At 38.3% G+C, this 16,235-nt stretch overlaps 1 protein-coding gene across 4 annotated transcripts; it reads left to right on the top strand.

The window, feature by feature from the left end:
- The first annotated feature begins 982 nt into the window (after positions 1-982).
- On the top strand, positions 983-11,165 carry Pgant35A (polypeptide N-acetylgalactosaminyltransferase 35A). 4 transcript variants are annotated; one of them, XM_022067750.2, is made up of 11 exons: positions 983-1,326; positions 3,290-3,872; positions 4,501-4,667; positions 5,381-5,511; positions 6,775-7,019; positions 7,461-7,578; positions 8,077-8,229; positions 9,482-9,724; positions 10,049-10,150; positions 10,656-10,787; positions 10,950-11,165. In XM_022067750.2, the coding sequence occupies exons 2-11, from the start codon at positions 3,310-3,312 to the stop codon at positions 11,079-11,081; spliced, it is 1,986 nt and encodes a 661-aa protein (XP_021923442.2). In that variant the 5' UTR covers positions 983-1,326; positions 3,290-3,309; the 3' UTR covers positions 11,082-11,165. The 4 variants fall into 4 exon arrangements, with proteins under 4 accessions (XP_021923442.2, XP_021923358.2, XP_021923527.2 ...); XM_022067666.2 differs by lacking the exon at positions 983-1,326 and adding an exon at positions 1,796-1,949; XM_022067835.2 differs by lacking the exon at positions 983-1,326 and adding an exon at positions 1,894-1,973.
- The last annotated feature ends 5,070 nt before the right edge of the window (positions 11,166-16,235 follow it).

Here is a 16,235-nt window from a genome sequence, read left to right as displayed (position 1 = left end):
CTACGATTTATGGCATTCATTAACTAACATGTAACTAAGACGTAATCACACAAAGACTCGGTCTCGGCTAAGAAGAATCAGAAAATATGTCACGGTTCAATCGTGCGTACATAAAACATTACAGGCCTACAAAGTAATTAGATTTTCTTGAAAATACAATTACAAACATCTGAAATATGATTTCGCTACCTAAATAACCTTCCTGTTAAATCTGGATTCGGAAAATATATGTTTCTATTTATTCGAACGTTAACATTTGAATAAAAATTTCCTTGGATATTATCCATCGTCTAGTAAAATATAAAACGTAAAACGACGTTTCGGAGATAGGGATTAGCTCTATCTAGTGGGCCCAACTGTGTAGGAACCTGAAGACGGAGATAACATGTTTATTGCCAAAATACTTTTCAGCAATCTCTTAAACATTACGTGTGTCAGCGGTCTAAGAATCGTGCTTACACAATTGTAACCATAGTTACAACACATTAATGTGCCGTGCTTGGATGCAATCAGACAAATCATATCAAGGATATCATGCCAGAAGGGCATATTTGCATGATCTATAATATTTGGTTTAACAACATAAAACAGCAGGAATTATATAATGCCAGAAGGGCGCAATGTTGTGGCCCTATAAAAAGTTATAATATAAAATTAACAAAAATTAAAAAAACAGCGTAATAATTAAGCCTCCCGTAAATCAGAAATTTTGTTCATTCGCCCTTCTGGCGTGACGTCATCGTTATAGAATCAAGCCATGCTACATGAATGATTGCCGCCGGGAGTGTCTTGAGAAGAGCACATACCTGAGCTGAGGTGTAGTTTCTATTGGCAGGCGGATGAACACAGACTGAAGACGGAGAAAGCTGCGATGTTGCAAAACTTATTGTCGCATTGCGCCGACTCTGTTCGGATGCTCAGCATCCTTCCCCCCTTCGGCCACCATTCCTCTCCACCGTCGCACGTCGTCGCTAATAAATGACGTAGTCAAGAATCGAACGTGGTGTGTCCTGGCACGCGGGGATGATGGCTCATAAAGGGAATTCGATCGAAAACGAAAGCAACAGTCCAACGCGCGACGACCAAAATGAATGACACCTTTCTGTATTCATTTTTCCTCGGTATTAATTTTAATTTTCTTAGAAAGCAGGACCAATGAGCTCTTGGGGCTCATCTAGTCTCCTATACTGTTGGCAAAGTGTGCTACTGACCCGGAATGTCGAAGCTGACGAACCAGACAGTGCGACCGACACACCTCACCCGGTTTACACCTCAATAGTAGTGGCAGTTACTGCTGGTAGTGGTGTTGTAATAATGGCTATGAAGGTACCTCGGCCCAGTCTTTACCGTATATAAATTCGTAAGGACTCTGTTAAGTTGTGTTGTGTCCAGTGCCCTGTGTTGGAAACAATTTACGTCGTAGAAAAGAATTATTACAAGTATTGCCCCTAAAAACGGACAGATTTATGACAAGAAACCGTGTCAGCGAAAAATTACATAAAATTGGCGTAATCTTATAAATCTTATTTCTCTATTCTGCTTTTCGTGTGAAAAAAAAAGAATATTCTAAGTGTGCCGCGAGTACCACTGGTATACAGCCCACTTTCTAAGTTTCTGGAGGGACGCAGATTGCAGCTTGTGTACATTTTAGGGGATGAGACTTGTCTATGCGCTACGCCGCCAGTGTTGGTATCACTGTCTTTACAAGCAGTGTCTGGGCGGCACCCTAAAACTTGGAGCACAGAGGCGCAGATATAGCATGACCACAGCCCTGGTTCTTTGTAATTCTTGTCACTAATGTGTTATGACATTATCTACATTATACTTCAAAAATAAAATTTTCCGCGTAGGGGAATTCACGCTTGATACTGGTCTGAATAACTTTTTCAGAGTAGATAAGTTGGCAATAACTGAGAACAGATGGCGGAAATGTATTGCGTGTGAAACAAGTGAGTATTTTTGCTAAATTGGTGGTAAGGCGGAAATTTGTATTTAAATGTCTAATCTGTAATTAAACGTAAACAAATGTATTTATCTGGGTATATATTTTCAAAATATTTTTTAGCAAGCGACAGTCATTATGTCAAATAGTCACTGGACACTTCATTTGTTTCATAATTGTCACCAAAGAGATTGCAACTTCCAAGCTTTTCGCTTCCGAAAGTACATTGACATCTATATTCGACTTCGTGAAATCTCCTTGCAAACCTAACCTATATTACCGTATTGGTTACACTGAAAATACTTGATGTAACTGCAATACAATTAAAATACCTGCACTGCATTAAATAAAAAGTAATATTTGAACTCAAAATTCCATTATATTGCTGATCTTTGTTAAAGTAGGGTATTAGCCAGTCATGCCTCCCCTTTAATAAATATCGTATATCCTTTAATAATTTAAATTCTGTAACAAAATTTGTTGTGTGACTTGTGTAAGTTAATTTGTGGGTGTTTAAAGTTGAATGGCCTACACACCCATCACTTTATTATTGCTATTACTATATTTAAGTTATGAAACATTACATAAATGACAGGCATATTATCAATAGTGTTTTGAAGGCAAATGTAGTCATTATAATGATCTAGTTTGGCCTAGTAACCATAAATGTTGTCTGTATTCAGTTATACATAAAGGCTTTAAGCACGTTAGTATGGTTTGAGCAGGATCTGCATTTCTGAAAGTTGGTTTATAAAATCTTGTACAAATATCCACAGAGCATTAAAGGCTACAAAATAAGTGTTCACAAATTGAATATGCAGTAATTGGCTGCATGGAAAGGTATTACATGCCTGCCAGTAAGGTATATGTTTTAACACTGTGAGAAGAATGCCTTAAAATCAGATAGATAAAGAAATATTGTTTACATATATCACTATTTTTCAGTGCCAAATTAGGTACCATGGTTAAAATGCATATTCTATTATCCACAGGTTCTGGATTAAATCTTGTCCCAGAGACTGAATCCTGACTAAAGCTGTCATTGTTTTTGCTATTTACACCAGGAAATACTAGATAGTATCTTGAAATAGATCATAATCAATTCCTTCCACACCCTAATTTGTTCTTCATTCATAATCACCTTGTTTACCTTCATGACTTTGCCATCATAAAGTAAACTAAGAAGAAGCGTTTTAGATATGTTTCTGAAAGCACATTGAGTCACTCCTGTTAAAGTTACCTATGATATGCAAATGCATGTGTTTTACTCATAGTCATATATGTTCAATAATGTCTAAGATATAGACAGTATGAACCCACACATTAATTATTGTCTTTTGTGTTCAGGTAGATGCTGGTGATGTCGCATGGGCATGGCAATGGTGACACGTTACAACTCATTTCTTCTGGGCATTGTGTTTGCATCCATCACTTGGGCTGTAATCCTCTACCTATACTCAGTCATCACTCAAGATTCCTCAACAAAGCTTGCCACCACCAGCAAGGCCCCCTTCATCAATGTTCATACACCAGACAATAGTGAGAACTTTATAGACTCTGATCTTCAAAACCAAGAAGCAATTACGTCAGATGCATTTTTCCTTAAATCTTCTTCCTCTAAGAAATATAATCCCAAATTATATAACACTGTAATTAATGATGTCATTATTCCATTACAATCAAGGGCAGAGGGTAAGAGTGCTCATTCATTGAAAAATGCTTACTACTGGAATGGGTACAAAAACAGTAATGATCTAATTAACAAACTACAGCCCAAGACACTGAAGCCTGACATAAATGAAGTGGGGATGATCAAGACAGCAGAAGATCAGGTTTTGAGAAGTGAAGGATACAAAGTGCACGCATTTAATGTTCTGGTGAGCCACAAGTTGAGCTACCATCGGGATATTCCTGACACCCGCCATCATCTGTAAGTATCCAACATAACCCCGCATAATAATGGATTTTTCTAAGCAGTTATTCAGTTCTGTAACAAGTTCTGTATTGTCGCAGAACAAAAAGGATCATCACTGTCATCATAGAAGTTCAAGCAATCCTCTGTTGAGCCAGTTCAATCCATTTTATATTCTTACAAAAAGTTTCTTTAAGATCCTTTTTCATTCTTTGACATACTTAATGTAGTAGAACATTGTAAAATTAAGTATCTCCTGCTGTGTGTAATGTACTAAAACATAATACAAAAGGGATATTTAAAATGACTGGTCTGATAACTTCAAGACAGAGTGGATAATAATGGCATGCCAAAGGGTTAGTTTCACGTAAGACAGTGCCACATATAGATGTCAAATACTATGTTCAACTACTGATTGACACAAAGAATGAAGAGAAAGCTAGGTTCCTGTGCCAGCCTTAATATTTCACAGTGTACTCTAGTGACAGGAACCTACATTGATAAAATTTGACAAATTGAACCACATCAGCATCATTAATGAATTCTAACATTAGCAGACACTTGAGGTTGGTAGTTAACCATTTTGTGGTTTTATTATGATGCTGGCAATGAAATATAGGGATACTAAATTTGCTTATGTCTGCAGGTGTAAGAAGCAAAAATACCCTTCTCAGTTGCCATCTGTGAGTGTGGTGATTTGTTTCTACAATGAAGACTACGACACTCTACTGCGGACAATACACAGCATCGTAGACCGCACACCTGACAGCCTCCTGCATGAGATCATCTTGGTTGATGACAATAGTGACATTGGTAGGTAACACAGAGTTCTGAAATAGCATCTTCTGTGAAATAAGTAAAGTTGCCTGTTGGTATATTGCATTTTTAGTGTTTATTGCTTTACCATTTTTGTGTGATCTCACACTTATTACTGTTTACTCTAAATGATGTGATTCTTAAAAATTCTCTCTCTTCTTAAATCTGTTGAAGATATTAAGTATCCACTACAGATCCATAAATTATTTTTTTCAGATTCTCTTTCTATTACCATTGTTCCTTATTATTTTTTGGCTTTTTCCTAAATTTTATGATGCTTAATTCTTGTTTTTACTTGCAAACTCTTTTTCACTTTCTAGGGACACCAGGAACTGTTACAATTCCTGTTGCTGTTTTAAGTACGAATTTTTCATCTTCTTCTCTTGTAATCCTTCTTATAACCTTCATTAGCAGTGCATCATGGCTTGTATGTGGTTCAGCTTGCCGAGCATCACTGTAGTATATCACAAAACCATTAACTTGTGGGGTTTAAATCCCCTATTCTTCTGTGATAAGGGTTAGGCTATGAAAAGAGCCTAAAATACATATATGAATCCGGGTACATGGATGCTTAATTTATATTTATAATCTCAAGAATGAGATTTTGCTAATCTCTTAACATCCAGTGTATTCCTTGGATTCTTACTCTGTCGACTTCTTACAACCATATTGTCTTACTTTTGTTGCCGGTGTATCTCTGGCCTTCGCAGATGGATTGCGTTCCTCACTAGAAGCCTACATAGCAGCTAACTTCACACTGAAGGTTACACTTCATGCAACAACTCGCAGAGAAGGACTGATCCGTGCTCGCATGTTTGGTGCCAAGAAAGCTACTGGTTTGGTCAGTTAAACAATCTGGATGTAAAATTTCAAAATGGTTGAAAAAAAGTTAATCATTATTCCTAATGAAACATTTTTGGACTTTTGTTATAACTGTTGTCACTCTAGATGAATATAATAACACTGAGATACTAATAACAAAATTTATGCCATCTCCTTGTGAGAAAACAATAATCTATTTGTATTCACGATGATCCTGTATCAGCTATCTCACAAAACATCCCAGAAGTGATCCTTAAATCTAATTTCCTTGTGAAACTCTAACTTGTAGGACAGAGCATTTAGTAAACCAGACAAAAATTATGTGATAATTTTTATGCCACTATTTTGGAATTTTTAAATTTTTCTCAAACAAGTATTTTGAGTTATGTGCATAGTATACCAGTGGTATAGGAGGGATTTATTCCCTTGAAAACAGGTCCTAAGTAGTCTGAAATGGTGTGCATTATTTTCCAAATTTATACAGAATGGTCAGAGTACAGGATATAAATATGCAGACAGAGGAACAGATTCCATTTCCAGCGCTTGGTGAAATATCATTATTTAAAATCCTGAAAAAAACTAAGTTTCCTGAACTCAGTAATTATATTCATGTTTTGATTAGTTACTCTTTTACAATTTAAACTATGAAGTAATTCATTCCAAAGCCTTATCTCTGTTTTCATGACGTGCTTATAATTCTGTGACCTTCCTTAACCTATACATGATCAATAATTTCATGATATCATCACATTCACACAAACCAACAGATCTGCATGCTAGGGAACCATATGACAGATGAAACATACACCAACACTAATTTTTTTGTCTATGATTATATTAAAATCCTAATAAGTTATTTGAAAATATGGCAAAGTTTATTGACTGCTTTGAAACAACTGAAGAGAAGAGACCGCTTGGAAGACTGAGTATAGACGAGAGGCTAATATTAAAGTGGATGTGTACTGGATTTATCTGCTCAGGATAGGGACTGGTGGTGGCTTTTGTCAGCACAGCAATGAGCCTTTGGTTCCACAAAAGACAGGAAATTTCTTGATAAACTTCTCAAGGACTCTGCTTCACAGAGTTAGTTCATTAGTTATAAATAAAGTCTGTGATTGTATTAGTTAATTATTGTTTCAAAAGCCATCTTGCAGCTCAGGTCGAGTTACCTATGGAAGCCAATTCTTAAAGTTACTAGATGACCATTTCATTCGACAGGACCTTGTATCTGCACATTCTGAGAGCAAGTATTTCCTGTCTACTTGAGGTACTGAAATTGCAGGTATTGGTATTCCTGGACAGCCACATAGAAGTGAACTGTGATTGGCTCCAGCCCCTTCTGGCAAGAATTGCAGCGTCTCGATCTACTGTTTCCGTGCCTATTATCGACATTATCAACTCGGACACATTCGATTACAGTTCATCACCCCTTGTGCGTGGTGGATTCAACTGGGGACTCCACTTCAAGTGGGAAAATCTTCCTGTAGGAACACTGGCCATTGAAGAAGACTTTGTGAAGCCTATCAGGTCTCTAAGTGTTTTTGTCACGATTGTCTCTTACATTTATTGTATATGTTGTTTTGGGATTTGGAACTGTTTGACTTCAGAGTTCTGTTATGCATTTTTGCACAAAGGGATGTCCATGTCTATCTGCATATGTGAATTCAAGAATCACTTGATTTATTTTGACGGGCTTTAATGTTGGGTTGTTTTACTAAAATATGTTAATCAATTCCCACTTTAGTCAAAACTAGAAATGATAATGACCACTTTATGAATGTCTACACACAGTTTTAAAATATACTTGTTAAATACTCATTGGGGTGAGAAATGTTTCAAACAGGAATCACAGGTAATAATTAAATGCATTAAAATAATATTGTAACCCTATTACGGTACATTATATAGAATAATATTCCACGCATTTTGAGGTTCAACTTTTCCTTACAAGTTATTCTGCTGTTACAGGACTCCTACTATGGCCGGTGGACTGTTTGCTATTGACAAATCATACTTTGATGAAATTGGAGAATATGACTCAGGAATGAATATCTGGGGAGGAGAGAATCTTGAATTATCATTCAGGGTGAGGATCATTATATTGGCAAATTATAGTGATTTCACTTTTGTTAAAATAATATAAATGTACATACATGCAATATAAATTATTGGTCTAAATCAATTTATTTTATATGCTGGTGTTAAATTATGGTTGAATAAAGCTGAGGTACCTGTAAAAGCAAGTTGTAATATGTTGGAACATATTTATTTTACTGCTGAATATGAATAACACAGAACTGTGCCAAAGACAATTTTTCTTTTGCATATCTAACAATAAAATATTTGTAAAAAACAGGGTTTTTTTCATTTGCAGTAATTATTTTTTTAATTTTATTTTCTTGTTTTTCAGTTAAAGATTACAGGGAGAGTTACATAGTACAGGCTGGATAAAATATATGAATATATTTGATGGGTTGTAAATGCATTGTTTTGGTAAATGTAGTTCAGTCACTGCAGAAAATGTACTTGACATTTTTTATATATGTATCATTTAATTGTATATTTTTTATTATCATGTTTGGAGGTCTGGATGTGTGGTGGAAAATTGGAATTGATTCCATGCTCGCGTGTGGGCCATGTATTCAGACGTCGACGTCCATATGGTTCACCGATGGGGGAAGATACAATGACCAGAAACTCCTTACGAGTTGCAAATGTTTGGATGGATGAGTATAAGGTACGGTTAACTGAATAGAATGGATTTATTTATTTATGGTTTATTTAGCAATGCTTTTTTCGGTAGCTCAGACTATACAACGATGAGAGACTGGATTCAGCTGGTTCAGGATTGGGCCCAATTATTGATGTATGTGAACTTTTGGTCTCCATAAAAGCAAGAAATTTCTTGACTGCATGAGTAACTGTGATCTTTTCTAAGAAGAATTTGTACACTGCGGTTGGTTATATATAATAGATTACATATCTTCTGTGAATTGTCTTAAAATGCAGTATATTCAATTTCATTGGTTCTTCATTCAGAGTAAGAGTTAAATTTCAGAAGGATACATAATGGATAAATGATGCACCATAACCTCAAATTAAAGTACAGTTTATACGGCTCATAAATGTTAATTTAGGTCACATATTGGAAAATGAATATCTCCGCAACAGTGGCACAACAATCAAGTCTTCAGTCATAGATGCTCATTTTATGGACCATTCTACTTCGCTAAAAAAATGGCGGCCGGAATCTCATATCTAGACGTGCTGGAAGAATTTGTTATATCCCAGCTGCAAAGAGACACTGAGGTAGCAGACATTCAGTTCCAGGAGGATGGTGCTCTGACACAATATAACTGCAGAGTTACCTTTTCTTGATGCCAACAGCGGGGATGGCTGATGGGTTGCCACAGTTACCTGATGTACACCTTCCAGTTTTCATTTCTGTGGCTAGTCCTAGGCGCGCTTCTCTTTTCAGATTATGCGAACTTCCCACTATTTGGGCGTGGTGACCCCTAGCCTACCGAGGAAATAATCCTCGGAACTTCCTCCGTTGGCTATTAGCCGGGGATGAAACTCACCCGTTGCCCGACTCTCAGGTGGCCATGGCATACAATGACCGGACCTTGCCATGTCTCTGGGTACCCTTGCAATGCCAGACGAAGGGCCGGAATATGCCTTAAGAGGGTCAAGGGAACAGTGTTTATGTTCCTCCCCTGCCAAAGTCCTTAAGGGAGCCGTCGGACAGAATCTATATTAGCAAAGATTACATTCAGATGGGCATTTGCTGCTTAACCTGTGGAATCTACATTGAGCACCTGTGAACAGAAACTTGGATTCTGGGTCACTGTTCATTTCCCTGTATGTCACCTGAATAAAAAGTTATAATCCGTTTATTTCATGTTTTAATTTGTGGTTGTTCGGTATTCAGTTATGATGTCACTTATTCCAATAGTAAAATCCAGACTGTGGAAATTTATTGACTGCAGGACTACTTTCTTAAATTACGACCCGACGCTAGAAATATGCCGTACGGTGATATCGGCGAACGGAAGCGGCTACGAGAGAGATTGAAGTGTCATTCATTCAAGTGGTATCTGGACAATGTGTATCCTGAACTCACGCTGCCAACAGATAATGAACAGCGGCTCAAGAAGAAATGGGAGGCTCTGGAACCGCAAAAGTACCAACCGTGGCACTCACGTCGGCGCAACTATATCTCTCAATTTCAGGTTAGTGGAAATAGGAGTAAATATTTAGCAGTTACAAGGTTAAAACAATAAAGGTGTGCTAGTTGGTATATCCAGAATATGAGATAAAGATGACTGAATGGACAAGAACATGCATTATCATCATTATCATTTAGTAAAATGTCTATATGTCAGTCATTTATGATGTGGGACATAAGTGAGACGTGGTCTTTCACTGCATATTGAAATGCCCTATTTTCTATCCTTATTTAAACTGTCAGACACGTGATTTCAGATGTTCCACGCAACGATTTACCTGATTATTAGTCTTTAGTATTCTGATAGAGTTCATGATCCTTGTTTCAGCTTCGTCTGAGCAACACATCCCTGTGTCTCACATCGGAGAAAGACGTCAAGACGAAGGGCTCTTTACTCATACTAAAAAGCTGCATGCGCATGAAAAACCAGGTGAGAGAATATCATCATCTTTAATCCTTTGATATGTCAGAAACTGCCAACAAAAGGTCAAACTTTCTACGAACCTGGAATTGATAGCCTTCAATTTTCTGAACGATACAGACATAATTTCAGTAACTGAACTACCTTAATTTAAACAGGAACTTTACACTTACGGTACCCAAAGTGTTCAGTTGTTAAATTAATATTTCAGAAATGTTCCTGCTGCTGTGATATTAATGTTGTTCTGCTTATCAATATTTATATACATATTAATTTTAAAATTATTGGTTGTTAATGTTAATATGAATGGAACAAAGTCTTCTTGTAAGATTTGAGGTTTTCACTGCGGTGAGTATGAAGATTTCCGTCCTCTGGGTTGTTGCGCTGGGCCCTGATGACGGAGGCAGTATGACCTCTGAAACGTTGGTTAACATCGACCAGACTACGCAGCGCAACAACCCAGAAGACAGAAATCCTCAGTTAATCAATTCTTAGATTATTTTTATATTTACAGATCTGGTTCGAGACTGATCGAAGCGAGCTTATATTGGCAACATTGCTATGTCTGGACGCATCAGAAAAATTCCCAAAGTTGGGAAAGTGTCATGAGATGGGTGGCGACCAAGAGTGGAAACACAAAGGCAGCGTGAGTAATACAATAAACATTTACAATTAGCTCTAATTGAAAATATCATAGAATTCTGAGATTATTCGCAAAATAAGGGAAGTAAATACAGTGAATGCCTCAAACGCTTATTGTAGTAACGTAAGAGGATGGTAGAAGAAACAATTGCGTGACCCGTTTCAGAATGAGACGCCTGTGTACAACATGGCGGCTGGCACCTGTTTGACTGCACAGAAGGCTGTGTCCGGTGAATACGCAGCGATGGAGCTTTGCTCGTCGTCATCTCTTAATAAGTGGGACCTAATTGCGACGTGATTAATGATATTACTACTACATAGTTTTGTACAGCGGGATTGTGAGTGTACATGAACAAGAAAATAAATGTTTTGTTTCATTTCATTTTGTTTAACAGAGTCTGCTGACGCCTGTTTTGTTTTGCTTTATATAAATTTCCTTCCCTCACAGAATGCACGGCTAACGTTTCATAATCTTGAATGCGATGGCTCGGAATTGTGGTACTACAAGAACTTTCAGTCGCCGAAAATTTTGCAAGTCTTTAATATTTACCGAAATATAATGTACCTGCATCAAGCCAACTAAGATGACAAACATTTTCCCAGGTTCTAACAACGTATTTTACCATTCTGTTTCTTCTTCTTCTTCTACGGCTCTCCGGTCCATGATCGGTCCATGGCCTCCTCAATTCTCCTCTTCCATTCGGTCCTCTGTTAGGTCCGTCTGTCCGAGGCTTTGATTGAGGTTTCGCAACATCTTCCTTTTTATGGTGCAAGGTTGTTAGCCTTGTGACCAACCCCCAACCTGGAGGACCAGGGTACCTGTCTTAGTCCGACCTCTCCCCCTAGGGAGGCCCTACCAGTAGCTCTTGGGGTCTCTGAGGTACCACGACAAGGTGCAGGTACCATTAAGTGGGGTCATTCTGTTTCTAGGTGGTATTTATTTAGAATTCCGTGTTTTCGTCTAGTATAACAATTGCAAAATGAAAGCAGTCGCATAAACTTGAAATTTTTATGAAAGTTAGATTTCGGATTACGGTTTTCTGGGTTGTGACGCTGTGTAATCTTGTTGGTGGTAAAACACGCTTCTCCCATTTCTAACCTAAAGATGGAGGTAGCAAAATCCTCGAAACATTGACAACGACCTACAGGACTAACTACTCAACTAATAGATTTCTAATTAAGATGGATTCTGTAGCTCGGAAACTGAGCACAATATAAAAATGGTGCCAGGACCAAAATTTTTCGTATTGGTGTTGAGATTACAGGAAGTAGATCCATAAACCCGAAACTGTCCTGTGTTCGAGTCTTACTGAAGAAACTGGGATTAAGGATAATTTTTTCTATGACATTCAAGGATACTTGCCTAATGATCGTGCTTTTGGGTAGAGAAAACTGATTTAAAAATATAAGCATTTGTCGAATTTCTCAGCAGCAACACTGTGGGTACTCTTCTATTGTAAATAGTACAAACAACGGTTTTAAAAACAAATTTAAACCCAAACAGCTTTTTGAATTGAGGACAGGAGTTTTTCAAAGGCACAAAAGTGTTGTCTTTATGAGAAGAATAAGAAGTAGAAGACGAAAAATCATTTTTACTTGCCCTTTTTTTCAATCCACTCCTCAAATTTAACCCTATTTAATTTATTTATTGTTTACTTAACGACGTGAGTATATAAATGCCTGTAACATCGACCTACGTAGCCAATGATCTCTGCACACCACTGTTGCTTCTGGTTGTCGCCTAACTTCCTTTCCTGTACCTCCCCACCACGAGATTGGAGGATGAGAAGCTGTCGCTGTAAGCAACTCAATCTGGCTTCAGATCGATAAAACGTAAGTGATGTTAAGCTTAAAAGGCCTCAAGTGTTTCAACCGGCGGCACACCACAGACACTTCATCTCGAGTAGAGATGGCAGCACTGTCAAGTGAAGTCTTTGGAAATTGGTTCGAGGAAACTTTGTATAAGACATGCTAATATTGAAGAGTTGAAATCCCAGACGCCTGTAAATGATACCTTATCAAACGAAGCTGTTATACCTCTGTCTTTCGATTACTACAGACAGACTCGATCATTTCTGAAACGTTATCTTTCAGTCAGCAAGGAACAAATGCTCACATCATAAAATTATTAAAAATATCTCAAGTTATGAAGGACGAGGTATCTGGGAAATATGGAATATTAGCTTGTAACACAACAAACCGCGTCATCTTATACAGGTCACTTCAGCTCTAAATATGGAGACAGTATGTTCCTCCGAAACGCTAGTATCTGCCTACAAGCCCTTATGGCGTTACAACCCAAAAGACAAAGAACATCGACATCTTTTCCGCTGTGAGAACCTAAAATGACATCTATTTAGTTATTTAGATGGCCAGTATGAGACAGGACTAATTCAAGAACTGAGAACCACGTGAACCAACAGCTTGTGAACAGTTTACATGTCAAATTGATCGCCTAGATCTGTCAGCCAGACGCGCACAACTGTCGTGATATCAGCAAATTCTCGCGTTTCTAAACTGCAATAAAGGCTATGTTGAAGCAGGCGTAATAATTATCAAACACCAATCACGGCTGTGGGTTTTCATATTCGTTGCCAGAAATTTGAAGATTCAGCAGGTATGCTCTGACGTCACCAATCGATGTGGATCAGTTCTCAATAAACAAATTGTGACATGACATCCCCATTCCGGGCCATTAGCGCGACAAGCCCGCGGTCGGCAGCTGCGGGAGTTCCCACTCAGCAGCGCAACAAAGGAGCAGGAAGTAGCTAAAGCAAGGAACGTGGAGCAGATGAGAGTGAAGCCTAAGAAAGGAAGAGGCTGCTAGGGAGATCCGAGATAATATTACAACGGAGCTTATAGAAGACGGTTGTAAATGGGACTGGAACCAACTGGCTCAAGATAGGCTCAAGCGGCGTGTTCCTTCAAACACGTAAATGAAACTTGTGAGTCCATAAAGGACGAGAAATCTCTTGACCAGCTAAGGGACTATCAGCTTCCCGAAAAAGAACAGAATTAAACGACAAAGGATGAAATAAAAACTGCAACAATAAAAGAAGTTGTTTACCATCCACCACAACGAAGATAAACTATAGGAATGAGGCATTTTACCAAAAACTTCATTTCAGTACGGATAATACATTGGTATTGTGTCCAACCGCTGTGCTGTCCTGCCCGTGGTTCAGTTCGTACGCCTACGCGCAGGACCAGGAACGAGTCCACTCGTCGCGTATCTCCAAAATACGGAGTGAGAGGAATTTGAATTTTTGGTTGACTTAGTCGCATTCAGAATGAACTCATCAATCCACACTTAAATATAAAAGTCAATCAAATCTTCTGGTCTAATGTTTCGTAGGCCTAGTGACATTCCTCCCACGTCACAAGTGGCGGTAAACAGTCGAGAGGTGTCCCACGCAGACCTGGTCAAGATGGACGTAATATGAGACAGAGACGCGTCTTATCTACTTCTTGGTAAAATGTAAGAGGCTAATCAGGAAACGTTCTGACGTAGAATTTTAACAAATTACTTCCAATCAGAAACTGCAGGTTCAACTTGCTGGATACGATGGCTGGAGAGAAATCTTTGTTCCAAATCAGTCACATTTTTTACTGTTCTCATCTAATAGTAAGTCCGCTTGCCTATTGCTAAGGCTATAGTCCGTGTGGGCCTAAAAGCGACTTAAAATTGGTTCCGGGCCCAAGAACCAAGAAATCAGACTACGAAGTTTCTAGGACAGATGTGCCATGAGATTTGATACTCTTACCAAATATCATTACGAAGACGAAATTAAGATGGATGGGTAGGATATAAAACGCATGGGGAAATAAGATATGCTTATAAAGTTTCGGTTTGGAAGCCTGAAAAAAGGGAGCGTAGATGGGATAATAATGAAATAAATCTGAGAGAAACGACTTTTGTGGATGTGGAATGGATTCAGATGCCTCAGGATAGGGTTCAGCAGTGACCTCGTTTTCGAGTCTTTAACTGCGTAATTGTCCTATAACTTGGAACTCTCTCCGGATATTTACACCCAAGCTCAGTTGGAACGATACGACGTCGTTTATTCCCGGTTTCACTTCCAGCAGGGGAAAGAGGACGGATCTTAAGGCAGTCGCTACATTCCGATATTCGCCACGAAGCACAGAGTGAAATCGGATCTGGCAGTGAAAAATTGCAGCACGACACACTCCCATGCAGGCCTAGGCCCGCTCTCATGTGAATCGATGTGTCAACGATCAATGTTCTAGACGCCCAGAATTCCCCACGACTTCTCCTTCTCCCTTTTCACAGCAAAGTCCCTATTCTTAAGGTTTGTCGCGGTATCTTCGTCCAGGTCTCAGAACTTAAAAGTCGTCTCCTAACTGACGCTCCTATCCATTCATTTGTTTTCCCTTTGTAGGTCTTACTCCTTTCAATTAATTACTGCTGGTACAAACGAGCTAATAGGCTTATATCGACTTGAAGGCCAAGCATATGAAGAAAAGAATATTTTAGAATTGATACAGACGCAGGAATATATTTCATATGGGTACCGGGGGTCCTTTCCCGGGGGTAAAACCGGCCGGGGCGTGATGCTGACCACTCACCCCCATCTAGTGCCGAGGTCAAGGAAGAGAGGAGCTATACCTCCACTCACCCCAAACGCCTACATGGCGTATAGTGGGACAAACTTTACTTTTACAGGGAGTAGAATATTATTATTAGTAAAATATATATAAACAGACAAGTTGAGTACTGATATTGTATTTGAATAGATAATATTTGTATTGCAGTGATCTCCACTTGAAATATTTTACGCGTAAAGTATTAAGTGTAAATCAGTACGAGCATATTAACACAAGACTATTTCTTCGGAGAAAATAGTGCAATAGAACATCAGATGAAGGAAGTACGTATTTATAGCGTAACATCTCTGTCTTGTTTAGCCTGGGGATTCCCCATACATTCATTTCCGAGCGCGCAAAAACGTCTTCATATAAAAAGGCAGTTATTATTTCCCGACTTTAACCAAAACTTGAGTGATAGATTTTAGTTAAAACCTGTCCGATGCGAAATTTAATTAACATAAGTTCAGCTCTTAAAGAGTTGTTGCGTGTGGGTAGACAGGCATTCAGATAGACAGACAGACCGACGTATGGAAAACCAGGCAGTCAGATATGGTGAAGCTAACAGGCGTATTACTGAAACTTTTAGCTACAAATGCGCATAAATATCAGTAAAGATAACAACATACGACGAAGCGTCTTAAATCGCAATCTGTTCGAACTTTAAGAACGAAGAGAGGAAATGTTTAAAAGGAAAAATAAATAAGCAAAGGAAATGGACTGAAGTGCGCGAAAGAAAATTAAAAAAATTAGGCCTTTACACTGACCTATATAAGGAACAGTGAGTTAAGAAATAATTATGTCAAGCAGAATGAAGAATACACGAGGAAATTGTGGAGGACAGACG

Source organism: Zootermopsis nevadensis, unplaced genomic scaffold (genome assembly GCF_977971745.1).
Source record: "Zootermopsis nevadensis isolate Lab colony 2312 unplaced genomic scaffold, Znev_1.0 Znev_ptg000061l, whole genome shotgun sequence".
NCBI classification, from domain to species: Eukaryota; Metazoa; Arthropoda; class Insecta; order Blattodea; family Termopsidae; genus Zootermopsis; species Zootermopsis nevadensis.
The sequence above is the reverse complement of the archived record's forward strand: the minus strand, read 5'-3'. Positions and strand labels throughout refer to the sequence as shown.